The 16,158-nt window shown below is 38.5% G+C and overlaps 1 protein-coding gene across 5 annotated transcripts in view; it reads left to right on the top strand.

The window, feature by feature from the left end:
* The window catches only part of ABCC4 (ATP binding cassette subfamily C member 4 (PEL blood group)), a 154,996-nt gene that overhangs the window by 87,853 nt on the left and 50,985 nt on the right, over positions 1-16,158 (top strand). For 3 of the 5 annotated variants that reach the window (XM_061361080.1, XM_061361079.1, XM_061361081.1), the window contains exon 20: positions 627-706. In XM_061361080.1, coding sequence (XP_061217064.1) covers positions 627-706 — 80 coding nt within the window. The other 2 variants (XM_061361082.1, XM_061361084.1) reach the window with 2 other exon arrangements.

The following is a 16,158-nucleotide window of genomic DNA, read 5'->3' on the forward strand; positions in this document are numbered from 1 at the left end:
ATTTGTTTTATTAGCTTTAATAAAGATCAGTATTGTCAGGGTTTTGAATGAGTATAAATGTAAGGCTGCATAAAATCTGCCTCAAGTTTCATTTCAGAAATGCCTGAAATTTGAACCCACATATAATGGTGGAGGCGTGGGAACAGAAATGCTAAAAAGGATCAGTTAGATCAACTAGGATCTATCTGGGACATGTGAGCACTAGTGAGTTTCAGAATAGGAGCAAATTCTGGCTGATGTTACTTGATGAAACTTGCACTAAGTTATCCGAACTGTAAACCTTTACCTGCACATGCTGAGCATATAAAGCACATTTTACGTCTTAAATTCTATTGAACTATTATCTTCAAAGCCCATTTTATTTTTTTTTTCATAGCATTTTAAGCACAGAGTTTATATCTGGGTAGAAGACATTTGTAAAAAAGTATTCTTCAAAATACATTGCAGTGGTTGTAAAAGATTCCCTTCATGGTGGTTTCAGAAGTTGTCTTTTTATCTTTAGATTCCAGCTGTTTCCTTTTAACTGTTACTAAAATGGTAAAACATGGTGTGTTTGAGATATTTTGATCTTTTCTGGAATTATATTTACTTTCTTTTTCTTTTCTTCTCCAACTCTGTTTCTGTAGGAAGAATCCTGAATCGTTTCTCCAAAGATATTGGCCACCTGGATGACTTGCTTCCATTGACATTTTTGGACTTTGTGCAGGTAATTTCAGTTGCTGCTGTCACAGCCTTCTGCACTGCATTCTGAATTTATATTCCCGTATGCTTTGGTGAAGATCAGCTATTTGTCACAGATGTAGCTGAGTTGAAAGAAAGTACTTGTTTGTGAAAGAAGGGTGTGGTTGAAATTTAATGTGTCGGTAAAAAGCTAACATGAGTAATAACTGGGAGGTAGGAGTGGCTATACACAGCTTGCTATTATGTCAGGATTTCAGTTCATAGTAGCTACATGCTTGGTAAATTGCTCCTGATTTGCCTTCAAGCAATCTGGCAAACTTATTGCTGTTATAAGAAATATGTCCATAGTAAAGAAACAATCAACTTGCATGAAAAGATAGCACAGATTAACCTAATTAAATGTCTACTTCCACAAAGAATCAAATGCTTACCACACCATTTTGGATTAAAATAGGTGTGGCTATTTACAAAGAAAAGATTAGTAGTAATAGGGTGAATATAATAGCCTTAATAGGAACAAGTGAAATAAGTTGCTGCAGACAAGAAAGATGGACAAAGCACTGAGATTTTGGTGGCGATGAAAGGATAAGGGATTATATATGACATCAAGGTGATTTTTCTGTTGCAGTTGCTATTTAATCCTCCTTATAAAAAATGTGGAAGGATAAAGCTGAAAAAAAAAAAAAGTGTGCTGTACAAAAATAACATGAATCACACACAATCATGGAGACTAGAGAAGGCAGTGACTTGGATCCACTTAGTGGATCAGAGCTGTCATGCTCAAATCAGAAAGGTTTCTTAAGGCGCTGTTGCTAACTTCTCTTTGTCTCTTAGAGATAACTTGTTCAGGATCTAAACCTTGTTTTGACTTCTTTAAAAATAAGCCAAAGACACTGTGGGTTGAGCAGTTTAATCGTGTTAGTGCTGAACTCTTGAAAATATGAAAGAAAAAGGTATGTTCCAAGGAGTGAGTTAAAAACACTTTTTAAGATAAAGTTTTTCCTAGTTTGTTTAAGTTGTTAAAGTTAAGATGTATGTTTATTTTGCAAAGCATTGCAGTGCCACATGGCATTTTTGGGGAAGAAAGGAAGGTGGTGTGTTTTACCTGTCACTTAAAGTGATTGGGGTTTTTTGAGAGTTAGGGAGTGAATTTCAAGATTTTGAGTTCATGGGCTTTTAAGGCCCTGACAAACCCTTTCCTGAAAGTACAATATAAACATCTTTCTGTAATATACCACTTGTTTTCTCCTGGTTATACAGATTGAGCATCTTCTTCAGTCTGTCTCATTAGACAGACTGTTTTACTTTTTCAGGTCTCTTGGGACAATACATATTTCTTTTTTTGGATGGAAGATCAGGCTGTCCTGTGATCATTATCCTCTTCTCTTAGCGTAGGATTTAACATCCACAAAGTCAAAACCATCTCTTGCACAGTGCTCCTTGGCTGTTAGAGTAAGCAGTGCAGTGGGGTTCGTCCCCTCTACGGCACTCATCACCATATATGTTCATACTACACATGGCCAGAGCATCCTTTGGATGCTGTGGCTTTGATACAATGATTAGCCCTTGTCCCTAGTTCTGTGCACTTTCAGTAATGTGAGAGTTGTGTTGCAGCCCACTTGCGTGGTGTTTTCTTAGCAAGAAACTGAGTGGGTGTCCTGCATGCCCTGGCATGTGGCTTAAAGGCATGTGGGGTTGTCTGAGGATGCAAAATTTGCTGGGAAAGTATTAGAGAAGTCTGCATAAGCAGAGGGAGACAAAATTGGTGTGGTCTTGTCCGTGCTCCCCTTTGGGAGCAGACCCTGAAGCAAACTGTTTTGAGAATTACACTCTTCCCTTTTTCCGAGGGAATCAACTGGTTTGCTCCAAAAGAAAACTAAGGAAGGAGACTACCTGTATGCACGGCACATACAAAGGGCTGAATCATCTACTAGCAGATTGGAAAACTTAAGTTATTTGACCAGTATGTAGATACTTTAGGCGGCTGAATCATCTACTAGCAGATTGGAAAACTTAAGTTATTTGACCAGTATGTAGATACTTTAGGCTGTATATGCTTACCAAAACTTAACTAGTTTGGGATGAAAGAATGAAGGGTGTTGCTCTCTATGTGACTGTTTTCTTCTTTCAGACTCCTGCTGTAATCTGCATTTTTGTAAACATTTCCCCTCATGTTGATTAGTTTTTGCATTTCCTTTAAATTGGCTTTTGAATTATTTCTCAATTCCAAACTTTGAATTCTGAGTGAAAAGTTTTCCTTCTTAAAAAAACGAAGTAGATGTTACATGTCCAGTACACTGTTAAAAAGATACTATGCTTCAAACTTTGCCTGTTTGGCATCAGAAAAGAAAATTTAGGAACTTATTGTTGACTAATAGTGTGCTGCTGTCCATAAGACAAAAGCACTTCCTTCTTGGCAGGTTTCCTCAAACTTACTGTTCTTGATCAGCAGTCTTGTTGGTTAGTGGATGCCTTTTGAAATTCAATAGCAAAGATATATTTATTTATGAAGAAGCATAGATTTTTTTACACAGGATAACTGTTATCAATTATGATAGAGATCTTTTGTCACTTGTTTTGTTTGCAGGTGTCTTTTATAAGACTTTATAATCCCTTCAGGAAGAAATATTTTCTCCCTTCTAAAAACAGTATTAGCTAAATATAAAAGCCCTGATCCCAGCCATTGTTGCTGATTCTTTGAGAGACATTTCCCAACATTCATTGTTTAAATGGTTGTCAGGAGAAATCAAGTGAAACTTAATAAACAATGCAGTAACTGGTTCATCTTACTTTGTGTGTAGAAGCTTTTCTTGAGCGGATTTTCATTGAAGAAGTGGTCGTTTTTTTGAGTTACTGCTAAGATCATTGTGAAGCATTCCACTCTTTTACTATATTGGCAAGTGAGTGTATAATTTCTGCACAGATAAACACAGTGTGATTGGACACCCAAAACCTACAAGATCAGCCCATCTAAATACCTACAGATAAATAAATAAAATCTACTAGTTTTGAAATTTTATAGTTGCACTGAGTAGAGATTTTAAAGCAATGCTAAAAATTGATAGTGTTCTTTTTAGAGTGCCTAATAAGATTTATACACTGAACAGCAGTCATAATGAGCATGATGAGTCTAGACAGCTATACTGGATGAAAATTAATTCTTTCAGCTAAAAGAGTTTAATTTTTTTGCATCTTCCATTGGGTCAATGAAGAAGAAACGGTTCTCTTCAAGATAGTAGATAGTTACTGTACACTTACTTGTTAACGGCAAAAAAAAGTGTATGTGGCAAGCACAAAAATGCATCATAGACCTTGTGTATTCTGAAAGTGTTCTAGAGTTTGCAAAACTGTTGCTTTGCAATAACTCCCAAAGTGGCAGTTCTCACTGCCTTTGAGTTTAAATGCCATCCTTTCTTGGCTTTTAAGTGCACTAAAATATAGCACACCTACTTTAAAGAGACTGAGGGCAGGAGGGGCAGTCCTCACTAGAATGAGGCAGTCATATTTTAACTTATGAATTTCAGCAGTATATGAGACATGCCATGTTAGTGCAGTTATCTTTTTTTTTTGTAGAAATTACTGCTGTAGCCACAAGATTTATAAATAAAAAATAAGTCTCTTTTATGAGAACACAGGTATGGCTATGTTCGACTACATGGCTTTTAACAGGGCTCTGTGAGTAGATCTGAAGGATAGAAACTGAAAAGAAACCAAAGCTAGGTAATGCAGCTGAGATTCTCTTTAGTTGTGTGCGTACAGTCCAGTTCAAAGGTCATTGAAATAAAAATATGCACTTTACAGTCCGCAGCCTAAGCCTGGGCCTTGTCTTCTGTAATGGAGCATGGCTAGCTGTAAAGTTCCATACCAGATCTCCTGAAAAACAAAAAGCAATGCTATGTTCATTTATTTAACCAAATATGGCACTCAGTATGTTTGTAAATCAGGTAGTAATTAGTGTTTGTGGGTTGATTCAGGTAGTCAGAAAGCTGAATGAACTTGTTTGGTGAAGATGATGTTTGGGTTTCTTTGTGAGCTAACATATTTTTTTAGTTACTTGCCATAGTACTGTTAACCTCAGTTCTGCATCTTGCTTTCTTTTTTCTGAGTTAAGGATTTGTGGCAGGTGTTTTCCAGCTAAGTTGCCATCTCCTCAGGTGAAGGGTCACTTGTGTGAAGGCCATCACAGTGCTTTAGAACTTTCTAAGAGGACTTAAAAATCTACTTCATGTAGATACGTGTGCTTTATTCGTGTATTTGTTAGTTTAATCAGAGGGCGGGCCTGACAGCAGCCTCAAAGAGCTACCCAAATACTTGCAGAAATGCTCCCTTGTTACAAATTTGATCATCCTACGAGTAAGTCCAAAGGGAGTTAAGGAACTCAGGGGCCATATAAGACAACTGGGATTTTGTTACTTAATTTTCTTAGGCTTCTCTGAAAATACCAGCTGATTTACTCAGTGTTATAACCAACTGTTGTTCCTCCTCTTGCCTTAAGCTCTGTGGGAGTACAAGGTTCTGTTGATGTGGACTTCACTGGTAGGTGTGGGGCTTGTAGTTTAAAATATCCTGGTTAAAATGCATAGCAATGTCTAGCTCAAAGCAGCACTAATAAAACACACTATATAGAGTCAGGAAAAGGTCAGCTGAGGAATAGAATAAAAGAATTTAACAGGGAAGTATTGGGAATTAAGAATCCAGTATCTTTAATAGTATTTTAGGTACATTAGCCCCGATGTTCCTAAGTGGCCAGTATTTTGGATGCCCTGTTTTTGAGAATTCATCAAAATGAGTTTTATTTTTAGTCCCTGAATCTCACTTTGACTTGAGATAGATCTGCAGAGGCTTAACATCTTTAAATAGTGATATTGGGTGATGCAGGATGAGTACCCAAACTGATAAAACTATTGGTTGAAAATTATGTGTGTAAACTGATGGAATATATAGGACAGTGAAACATATTTCAGACTTCTTTTTTTAGTTTTGTTAATTATTATGATAAATTTTAAAGGGATTTTTTTCTCTAGTTTCTTGCCCTTTTAATTCTTCAGGGATATTATTACTTGTTAACAGAGTTGATTTTCTGCTTTTGTTTCCAGTGAATTTGAGTAACTTAATGTGATGGCCCCTTCATTTTGATTTCTTACCCTATGCTGGATTGAGGGGGGAAAAAATCATGATCTGTTTTGTTTCTGGAGAACACTGTGAACATGTGAACTATCTTGAAAAAGGGCAATGATTTATTGAGGAAAACTGAATTGCAAAACCTTTTTCCTCCCCAAAATCAACAGCTTGACTGAGCTTAAATAACTGACTTTTCATATCCTTTCATCACACACAAAGACCTAATCCTGAGACTACTTGAGCCACCAATGTAGGCTGCGGCTGAGACCACCACTGAATGTGCCATTCCCTTCTCACTACACACAAAACACATTGACTGCAGCTTTATGAAGTGAAAATGCTGAAGAAAAGGAAAATGTGAAGGAGGTGTCCACAGTCATTTCTTTTTTCAAGGGAAAAAGAAAGAAAAGAAAGGAAAATAAAAGCTGCTGCATCTGGATATTAGGAACAAAAAGTGCCTCAGACTGGAATAATAGCTTGGGTCACTTGCTTTCGTATGTGCACAAGAGTGGAACTGCCGTCCCTTGTTTCAGTACCACTGACCCCTGCATTTTTTTGTGTGAAGATGTCAGGGAAAGTGTGTAGAAGGAATTCCAGGATCTTTTAGTTTAACAATGACGTTATTTTGTGATTTCTGTGAGAGATGGGGTTCTGGGGGTTTGTTGTGTTGTTTATCCACTTTAGCCAGGTTTTGTATGTATGTGTGCATGTGTGAGTTTTAAGAGAGATTTCTGTTCATTTAATAGTAGCTTGTTCTGTGTGTTTGCATGGGTGCATCTAAAATATGATCATAAATATGCTGTCAGAAAATAACAGATGTGAGATTTGTGTGGGATCTGTGTTAAATGTCAGCATATTCTCTTTAGCCTGGTACATAGAGCAGACCTGTATCTTGGAGACACCTTTTGGTTTCGCTTCTGCTGAATCCTGATAGTTTTGTTTGATGGTTAGATCACAAGATTCTGCAGCTGTGCTGAGGTTTAAACAAAAAATAAAATAATAAAAAAACCTAACAGTTGCCTGGTGGCATTTGACTACTGAAATCTCATGTAACACTCTGTCTGCAGAACTGATGTTCTAACTTCACGTTCCCAAGAAGCATGGTACAGTGCGTTTTTCTAGTGCATAATGACAGACCAGTTAAAATGTAAAGAAAAATAATGTGGTATATATTTTTCATTGGTTATTTTTGAATTTTAATTTCAAAAAAGGTTAAAATTATTATTAAAACTGATTTTTAGTATAGTTATTTGATGTATTCTATGTGCTTACATACAGAAGGTTATACATGTTATTGTTAAATGAACGAAGTAAAGACTGTCCATCCTGCCTTCCTAGTCATCACCATCATCCTTCTCCCCCTTCCCTCTCCTTTCCCTCTCCCCAGAAAAAAGGGGAGCGGGAGGTTGAGGGGGAATAGGAGGCTTGGTTTGTGCTTGTGTCTCCCAGACCAACATGCAGGAGCTGTGAGTTTAGCACAGTCAGTTGTCTAAATAATGCAGTTCTTTATTGACCTTTCATTCCACTGTCCCTGAATGCCTTGATTGTTAAGTCCCAGTAGCCAATTAGTCTTGTTGATGGTGACCAGCAGTGGAGATAATCTATGCCAAAGCTATTGCTGGTCTTTATGCTGTACCTGTCATCGATTCCTTTGAATGTAAGGATCAGTGTCTTGCATCATATGGACTGCTTATTTACTCAGACTGATGGTATGTGCATGGGATAAAACACGTAAAGGCTAGAGTTGCTGCTGATAGTTGGATTCATGTTTATACACAGACCTTTGTTTTCTAGGGAAGGCTAAAGTTCTGTTCTCGCTATAGCAGTCATATGTAATCAAGTTCATTCCTTTCCCTCAGGCCATTTTTTTCCCCCTATTTATATTTGTGTGTAGAATTTTTGTAAGAAAAAGTATGCATGTCATTCTCCACGTATTAATGTCAAGGCCATAGGTATCATTGCAGTAACAAAAATTAAATGTGTAACTTTCTTAAGTTTTTTATTTTCTTAGCATTAATAAGATTTTAAGATGCAGCCCCGTATCTAACATGGGAAAGCAGATAAAGTAATACTGGAAAATGTGGTTTTATTACCTTTTGCCCCTTGCTTCCTTATGTTTCCTTTACCACTTTTCTGCTTTTCTTTTTTTATTTGACCATTTTCCTTTTTGTTTCCATACTTCTCCATCTATAAGGTAAATGTAGATAATACTTTTGTAATTGGGCTATTCCTTCTGTTTTCTCAATGGTGTGTAGAATACTGGTGTTTTGAATATAATACTTGGGGGAAAATAAAGCTAGCTTTCACCTGCTGGAATTATGTCTTCTCTATTCCTTTTTCTAGAGCACATGAGCATTGTAAGGTGCAGCCTTCCTTGTCATTTCTCTAACATTTTAAGCACATTGCGGCTTAGTGGTAGGAAGACAGAAATGTAGTTTTTCTTGTGGTAGTTTGGTGCGTTGGATTGAAACCTGTAAATACAAATTTCAGTCAGGTTTCAATAGTCTCTTCTTCAAATTGGCTTCTCTGTTTTGTTTTATCAGATTACTCTCAAGACATTTTCAGCTACTCGAAGGCAGGATAGTTGTGTGGAGGTCCAGTGATGTGCCCCCATTCTGTGTGGTTTGGAAATTTCTCCCCTTTTGGTTATGGTGGAGAAGTTCCAGAGAGAGACTCCATTTGTCTGGGGCTCTTTGTGTCTGTTGGAAGGTATTTTCTTGTTGCCTTTCTTATTCTGAAAGAGGGCAAAGAAATACTCTGATGTCAGTGAACTTATGTTCTGCAGTCCTCTCCTTTTCTTTTTGGTCCATATCTCTGTATTATATTACTTTTGCTTTTGGTGCCAAAGTGGAAATTTGCTTTACTGTTATTATTAGGTACCTAACCTGAGTTTTTAAGCATTATTGCAGCCTTTCATATCTGTAGCTCAAACTGACGATTATTCTTAAGACTTCTGAAGATCATTAACATTTCTAACACTTCGCAGTAGCTAGAAATCTTTTAATTCTGCTGTCAGTCATAACAGTGTAACAATCCTGTTCCAAATGGTGATAAGTACAAATCTAGATTGCCTTAAACTGCTGATATGCTATAGATAGGACAATGTGTGCTTACAAATTAGGATTTCACTGTTCGGCAAAAGGACTTCCAGAGATTTCTCTTTTGATTCAAGAAGGAGGGAGAAACTTGGAGGTAATTTGAATTACTAAGCGATATAGCTGGTGTGTGTGGGTGTGTGTGTGTGTGTGTGTGTGTGTTAAATCATTATGCGTATTTATGCTCAAAACAAACATGATCAAGGAATTATCATTAGCAAAAAAAGGACTGCATCTCATAGGAATGTGTTGCCAGGGTTATGTGTGCATCTCATGCAGAACATTAAGAACTTTTTTTCTCACTGAAACTGATACCATGGCTGTCTGGTGAACTCTGCAGCTCATTTGAAAACTCCAGATGAGGCACCGGAACAGGCTGCCCAAGGAACTTGTGAATGCTCCATCCCTGGCAGCGTTCAAGGCCAGGTTGGACAGGGTTTTGAGCAACCTGGTCTAGTGGAAGGTGTCCCTGCCCATGGCAGGGGTTTGGAACTGGATGACCTTTAAGGTCCTTTTCAGCCCAAACCATTCTCTGATTCTGTGACTTTGTTCTTTAGAAGGTAGAGGCTGCAGTATGGGCAGGTTTATACAGCAAAAGATGAGAGTTCAGCTGGGAACTGAATGTTACAAGTCTTTGGGAAGCTTATAGCTGAATTACAGGATAGTTTTGTATAATTAAAAAAAAATTATTCACTTTGATTGCATTCTTGAAATAGTAAAAGTTTTTGTGTTAAGAAAGGAAGGATCTTTCACAGGCTTGATAGTAACTGTTCCTGCACTGTGGAAAACAGGATGCTGAGTGAATCCATTTTCTTCCACAGTTATATCCCTAAATCTTTTTTTCTTTCTGTTTTTCTTAATTGGGTTTTGAAATCAGTCTAATGTTTAAATAAGCAGAGCTCTTACTATGAAAGCAACTCGTATGCTAAAATAACGGGTTTAGATTTTCCCTTCTAAATGTGCTCAGTTTGGTACCTGATGCAGTTGTCCGTCCTCCTCTTAAACATAATGTAATACTGGGAAAATATCTTAATACTGAGAAAAATATTTTTTCATTTTTCTCACTGATAGAAAGTCTGGACTTTTGGGGTCAGACCTGGTATCAGTTACTTACTTTGGTAAGGGTGTCTTTGTTGATGGTTCATGTAAAGGAAAGTCTTCCTGATGACTTGTGGAAAGTCTTCCTGATGGTCCATGCACAGCATGGATAAGGGATTATATATGGGCCACAGGAAATAATGTTTGTTCTCCACCAAGGAGGTTTCTTTTTACTTCTTGAAATGCCACTGGGTTCAGTACCTGCAAACCATTGCTAAACAGGGTGAAACCTGATGGTGGTGGTGAGAAGCTGGTGCCGGTTAGTTAAAATATGACTGCTGAAAACGTCAGGCCATTGTTAAGCTTCCCGGAGCCGAGTGATCACTGAGCAGAATGTAGTACTGAAGGATTACCAGCCAGGAGTTTATTTTGACTAGGAAAACAGTATTTTGTAGCTCTATCAGAGTGGCAAAGCTCAGGGGAAGTTAGGAAAAAAAACCCAAAGACAGGCTAAAAAGCTTTTTTTGCATATCTGCTATGAAAGAGTATGACCAGAAAAGAGCAGAAGGTAGTTTTATTTTTCAGGATAGCTGGTGCTGGAGTCCTTCATTTTTCATAGTTGTATTTTACTGGGGCAGAAGGGCCGCTGTGGAACTTACAGAAATATGAACATTACTTCATTCCACCTAAAAATAAATACATGAATAGTGTATTTTAAATAGCAAGAACAAATACTGAAATGCTTAAAAGATTCTAATTGCTGTAAAACTGAAGAGCCGCATCGCTGAAGAGCTGATACTGCTTTTAACAGTAGAGCCCACAGTTCAAATGTAGAACAAAGCTTTTAAAGTTGCTGAAAGACCCAGAATTGACTTCTGGCAAAACAGTTAGACTTGGCTGAGCAGAAAAGGTCATGCAGTTGAAAATGAGGTATTCCTGGGGAGGATACAGGGCTGCTCCAGCATTATGGCCACAGAGGTCTAGAGGCCTGGGGCAGGAAAGTGCAAATAGCTCAAAGACAGAGTTTGCAAAACTGTGACATATGGGACAGCAACATCTGCGGCAAGCAAAATTCTGCCATACATTTAGAAAAACTGGGAAAAAAATGGGCACAGCGTGAATGAAAAGGTTAAGATATTATCATGAGCTGTGGAGAATCCCTCACAGGAACAGTGGACAGTATTTTAGCAAATAAGTGAATAGGTTAGGCCATAAGAACGCTGAATAATGTCATGCAGGGTCACAGCAGTGGTCTGTCTAGGCCAGTGGTCTTTCTCCAGCAGTAGCAATAAGAAATGCTGTTTGGGGAGAGCATGAGAACCTGTCTGCTTTTTGTGGTCCATTCCCTGTTTGGTACTCCAGCATTCACAGTTTTGTACTGGGGGTGTCAAAAGACCTGTCCCTTTTCAGTCCTTTTACTACCCGTTTTTAGTGTCATTTTGTATCAGCTTGTAGAATCTCCTGCAATCTAATGGCCTGAAACCAGTGAGATACTTGTTGCTTTTTGTTTTGTTTGATATTTATGTGCCTATTCTATGGGTGGGGGGGAAAACTCAAAACGCAACAAGAATTACCACAGAGAGAAAAACTGCTTTTAGAAGGACTGTCAGTGGGATAAGATCGAGGACAAATATTGGTGAATTAGCATCTGCTGGTAAAGTGCTAATAAGCATATGAGCAAAGAACTAAGTAGAGAATAAACCATTTGTAGTAGTACTAAAGAGAAAAGTACCCATTGTTGAATCAAATGTTTTGATTTCATCAGGGTCTCTGCTCAGTGGGGATGTCTTGGGTTTATGTAGCCTGGGAAGAGTTTTGGAAATGACTTCTAAGATGTAGTAGGGGAGCAGAAATTGCCAAGCCATTCTTTATTTTCCTTTAAAACTATCAGTTATTTGGCAGTAGGAATTGATAGAGGAGATAAAAAAAATGCATTGCTTTGGGAATCTTAAAGCAAGTGGAGCAGCCAACAAAGGGGCCACACTTGGCAATGGTGGGGGTACTGGAGTCACAGACCCACTAAATTACTATGGCAAGGGATGCTTTCCACTACCTGAGAAGTAGTTCCTGGGAGGGTTGGATGGTGCCAGACATTTTTCTGTACTGTTTCAGACAGGTTCTGTCAAGAATTGTGCAAAAAGCAAAGCATGTGTGTGTGCATGTTCTACACTCTGATTAATGCTGTTTCCTCAAGCAGCCATGTAAAATTGTGCTTGGTGTCTGAGGTGTTCCACATGTCATGGTACAAAAAGCACTATAGTTTATGTGAATAGTTTGTGTGTGTGTGCTTTTTTTTCCTTGGGAAAAGAACAGTGTCAGGATATAGCTATAAGCATATAGGGACTGCATATATTTACAAGAGTTGACAACAAACTTAGCACTGCTGAACGACAAAAATGTATTAACTTTTTACATGATTTATATAAGCAGATCAGAATAAAGGTATAACTAACTTCCTGCAACCTTAAGAGGAACTCTCACTTCTGTATAGATCCTCATTGCAAAGTTGGGCCTTGCTGCCCACATCAGTGGGAACACTTTTGTGCAGAAGTGCCTAGTGGGCACAAGGTGCAACAGAAGAAAAGCATTTGAGAAAAGCAAATTAAAGGTCCTTTTCAGATTTTTACTGCTCATAAATAGAAAAATACATTGTCCACAGACATCCATGAGACAGTTGGCACTGTCCTTTTTTGTGTGACAGTATTGATTTCCATGTACAGTGGGTGTACAAACAGGAGCTGCAAGCAGAGATGCGTAAGTAAAGACCATAGCTTTGGTTCTGCTAAAAGCTTGATTTTTCATGGAAAAGCTGTATTAGCTGCAAGTAGCCAAAGGGCCCTAGCAACTAATTTTTTTACTGTAGCCAAAGGGCCCTAGCAACTAATGTTTTACATGAGTGAAGATAATTCATGATAAAAAAGAAAATAACCTCTATATGATGTAGGAACATAATGCAGAGTTTTAAAGGACAAGTATTTTGAGTGTCTGGCAGCATCAGGAAATCCTGGGCTTGATTTCTGAAGCATCAATATCTGGAAGTCTCAGACAGCATATGGGCTGTAAGTTTCGAGAACTGCTATTGGGATTGAGACCTGCATACGCTAGTTAAGCTTCTTGGCCCAGGGTGCCCAGGAGGCCTATTTCTAGCCTTTGTTGTAGACTTAAGAGATTATTGATGATAGGATGTTGTTTAAATACAACAGAATAGTGGCAGTGCCAATGTATCAAAGAAAACACCCTTTTTAATATAAGGTCACTTGTTAAAGAACAATTGGACACAGTTTGCCACAAAACTCAAAACAAATATTAAGGCTTCTAACTTAATGGCAGAATGCATGCCAAGTCAATGAATGAGCATGTTGGTGGCACTGAAAACATTTGCCCTGAGGAGCTAAGTATATGCTTGTTCACTTGGAAAAACAATGATACAGAAAGACTATCTTAAAGAGACAAGAGCAAAGAGAAGGTACTGGCATTAAGGATGTGATTGGGAATTTCAGATACATTTCTGTGATATATCTGACATGCATTCAGGCCATTTGCAGTGACATATGGATTTAGTTAGGTAACCTCTTGCCAACTAATTGCAAATAGCAGGATGCAGAAGAGGAGAGGGTGTCTCATAGGAGATAAGACAAGCTTGCTGGTTTTGAAGCTTTTAGAGCTGGCAGCATTTAATTCTTACTTTTTTTCTTTCACTCACTTTATCTGAAATTACTGGTTTCATTTCTTTTCCAGCTGTGCCTTTTTTTCCTCTCAGTCCATTGGTTGTCTTTTCTTTGTACTCCTAGTTTTCTTGTGGATGCACATTTTCCTAAAGCTGAATTAGCACTGGCTGAGAGCTGCCATTCCTGTTAAAGATTGCTGTCACTGGTTGCTTCAGAAAAGGAAAACATCCAAGATGTCTTTTAAATATTGGAGTTATGTGCAGCATTGTACTCCTGAGCCTTCATTGCTTTTTCTCTCAAGCCAGATCTGTTCCTGACAGTTTGAGGCAAGCAACAGTACAAACAGCCATATGTCCTTTTTTTTTTTTTTTTAACCAGTTCCAAAAGAAAACCCATAAATTTCATTAAAAGGTAGTTTAAAGACAAGACTACACGCCTCAACTCAGGCACTTTAAGTGAATAAAATGAAGTAGAGCTGCTTATGTCCAGGGCTTGCGGTACAAAGGTAAATGGTTTCTATTTGGATGTTTGCTGGTTTTTTTTTGTAATCAAGGACAAAACCATCAAAAAATGTCTAGTGTGGTTTGATACGCTGCTCTGGATGCAGCTGGCCCGAGTGAAATGTTTATCACTCTGATCTGCTCATTGCAATGAAACTTCTCCCTAGGGGAGCTTGTCCTCTGGTATGCCAGTGTAACCCACAGCCTCTGCAGCTGTGCTTTAACAGAGCTGCAGGACTGTCAGTCCAGACAGTCCAGTTTGCAGAAGCATGTTAGAAAATACAGTAAAGTGTTCAAGGAAAAAGAGAATGTCAGAACTGGATTAGGGATTGATTGTGCATGCAGTTATTTGGCACAGCCAACGAGGAAATAGTTTTAGTAAGGGGGAGGGGAGGAGGAGGAAAGGTGATGCCAAGCAAGTATGAACAGAGTGGGGTTTTGTAGTTTCTTGACCTGGCTTTGCTTCAGACAGCACAGCCTGACTGAGAGTGCCCTAAGTTAATGCAGTCAAGGTTGCAAACTTGAAATCCAGGGTATGCGCTGTTGCTGTTCTTAAATCTATATGGGTTCATGGCAGTGTCCATGGGTAATATAAGACTTGGGAGTGCATACTGGGGTCCAAGGAGTAGGAGCTGGGGGTGGGAGCAGGATTGGTGTATTGACTTCTGATTAAATACTGGTAAAACCAGTCATGGAACACTGCAGTTCTTGGGTGGAATTTGGCTGCAGATTCAGTCATCAAAATTCAGGTATCTCCTCGTTGTGCTTTAGATCCTTACTTTGCTGTAGTCAGTGTACGTCTGCTTGATACAGTTAGTGGACTCTTGACAGCCATAGGGTCATCAGGTATCCACATAAAGTTTAGATGAATCACTTTCTAAGCTAAACTAGGACAGGAGTTTCACTGTGTAAGTCACATGTAGACTCCCTTATTCAAGTTTCTGAGTCTCAAATCCCATCCCTTGGCCTCCACTTGTTCATTAGAGATCCTAACAAGTCACTGGCTGCAAGTCCAGAATGGTGTGGTTCCTATGGTAGTAGGTGCTATATCATAGCTGTCAGACCCATGTGGATGACAGAGCACACCATGAACTTACAGACACAGGACTGTGTTGTACCCTTTATGTGTATATTTTATCAGAGATGCTGAAATACACTGTAAGGTCCATTTAAAAAAACAGACAAAAAATCCCCCACAAAACTCCTTTTAGTTATGGAAGAAAATGGCAGACCTCAAGGATCTGATTCCATGGAGCTCATTAGAGGGAAGACAGAGAGCTGTCTCATGGTTACTTTCATGAGGACATAAAGGACTCTTGGGGTTCAGAATGGGGTTGTACATGAAGGCCAGGTGCCTTTTTCAATGACTTACTTAAGCCAAATTTGAAATACTGAGATCAGGTTATAACTGATATGGAGGGGCAGTGATCTGTGGAGTGGAAGGGCAGACATTCTTACGAGACATCTTGAACTCTAGATCTTGCTTTTGCATTTTTCTGCTGTCAATTTTATTAAATGACTTCAAATGTCTTACAATTTGTCATAAGCGTTTTAACATATGAATGTTACAATTTCTGCAAACAAAGGCAAGGGCTTTTAGCTTTTGATATATGTAAGCTTGTGATAAATGTGTAGCTTACAGCTTTTAATTCCCATGGTTTTCTAGGTTGTTTGTTTTTTTGGTGTGTTGTTGTTTTTTTTTTCCCTTGCATTAAATGGTTTTCAGTTGTGTGCTTGTGGTACAGGAATACCTTGTTCTCCTAGATCAAGACCTGTTTGAGATAGAAACTCCAGGATGTCACTCAGCACTTATAAGAATGAGGAATATGTAGGTCATCAGAAGATAAAGGGAAAACACACGTTTCACAACCTAATGTGCTGATCAGAGCATTCACTTCCCCAGAGGTTAGAGGAGGGTCTGCTTGCTCCAGTAAGACAGGAGATTTCCTGAGGAAAATCAAGAACAGAGTGACTGACCAAAGCATGAGGGAAATCTCTTGGCTTTTTTTCCAGCAAGAAGACTTCAACAGAAACAGCACATGTGGTTTTTTTGTA

This window comes from Neopsephotus bourkii, unplaced genomic scaffold, assembly GCF_033783945.1.
Source record: "Neopsephotus bourkii isolate Nb327-2 ecotype Australia unplaced genomic scaffold, CSIRO-AGI_Nbou_v1 NB_1052, whole genome shotgun sequence".
In the NCBI taxonomy this organism is placed as follows: domain Eukaryota; kingdom Metazoa; phylum Chordata; class Aves; order Psittaciformes; family Psittacidae; genus Neopsephotus; species Neopsephotus bourkii.